This window comes from Penaeus monodon, chromosome 30, assembly GCF_015228065.2.
Source record: "Penaeus monodon isolate SGIC_2016 chromosome 30, NSTDA_Pmon_1, whole genome shotgun sequence".
In the NCBI taxonomy this organism is placed as follows: domain Eukaryota; kingdom Metazoa; phylum Arthropoda; class Malacostraca; order Decapoda; family Penaeidae; genus Penaeus; species Penaeus monodon.
Window position 1 is genome coordinate 29,714,006 of NC_051415.1, and position 1,030 is coordinate 29,715,035.

The following is a 1,030-nucleotide window of genomic DNA, read 5'->3' on the forward strand; positions in this document are numbered from 1 at the left end:
CTCTCTCTCTCTTCTTCCTTATCTCAGATTTTCTTCCCTTTATTCTACTTGCCTTTCCTTTTTTTCTCCTTTACTCTGCTTGTTTCCCTCCTCTCTTTACTTCTTGTGTTTTCTTGTCCTCCCTTTTCCTCTCCCCTTCTCTCCCTTCTCCCCCCCCTCTTCCCTTCCTCTCCATTTTATTGACTAAGTATAACAGAACATACATTTTTTTCTACCTGTAGCTGGATGTCTTCAAATTTTCCAGATTAATGCAGTTCTCCTTAACACAAAAATAGTTAAGAAGCTCTATGCTGTTCTCTGAAACTTAGCTAATGTGATGTTTTTGTGGATGTATGTTTTCCAGCAACAGAAAGACAGTGACTTTGACGCGATAGAAGCCTGGCTAAATGAAAATGTAAGTAGATTTCAATGTGCAAGGAGCAAGGTGTTCATACAGCTTGTGTTAGGAGTAGTTTGACCATTAATAGGTATCTGGAGTAGTAGTATTATCCTTTTTCATGAAAGTTTTGTTCAACTATTGTTTCACTTCTCAGAAAGAAAGGAAAACTGGATATGTAATGCCATGGTATTATGTATGCAGTGTGAAATTTCCAGTTGATTTTCGGTTCTTTTTACAGTATGAATTTATTTTTAACAAAGAAAATGGATTAATCATGCATGATTATTCATAAATTTCTTGCATCATAGGAAATAATATCATACTGTAAGATGGCATACCGTTTGTCCATTATAGTTTTAATGAACTTTAAGATACATTTACTTTGTACAGCCTGGTGAGGGACAAGCTGGTGCTGGGCCAAGACAGGAGCCTATATCATCATCAGAATTTGACCGCTTCCTTGCTGAGCGAGCAGCTGCAGCTGATGCTTTGCCGACCATCACTGCAGCCACCGGCTCCTCGGGTCAGCGGCAACGAACAATGGCCCGCGATGACAAGGATAACCAGATGTTTGCCCTTTAGTGTTAAAAGATTTATTCTCGGAGGAAGGTTGTCTTACTGGAGAATTGATCTCTTTGATGAATAATGTCA

The 1,030-nt window shown here is 38.9% G+C and overlaps 1 protein-coding gene across 1 annotated transcript in view; it reads left to right on the top strand.

The window, feature by feature from the left end:
- Positions 1–1,030, top strand: part of LOC119592691 (TOM1-like protein 2) — an 18,868-nt gene that overhangs the window by 17,323 nt on the left and 515 nt on the right. Inside the window, 2 exon segments of the mRNA XM_037941607.1 lie at positions 344–394; positions 770–1,030. The exon segment at positions 770–1,030 is cut by the window's right edge and continues 515 nt beyond it. Coding sequence (XP_037797535.1) covers positions 344–394; positions 770–961 — 243 coding nt within the window. The 3' untranslated portion in view covers positions 962–1,030.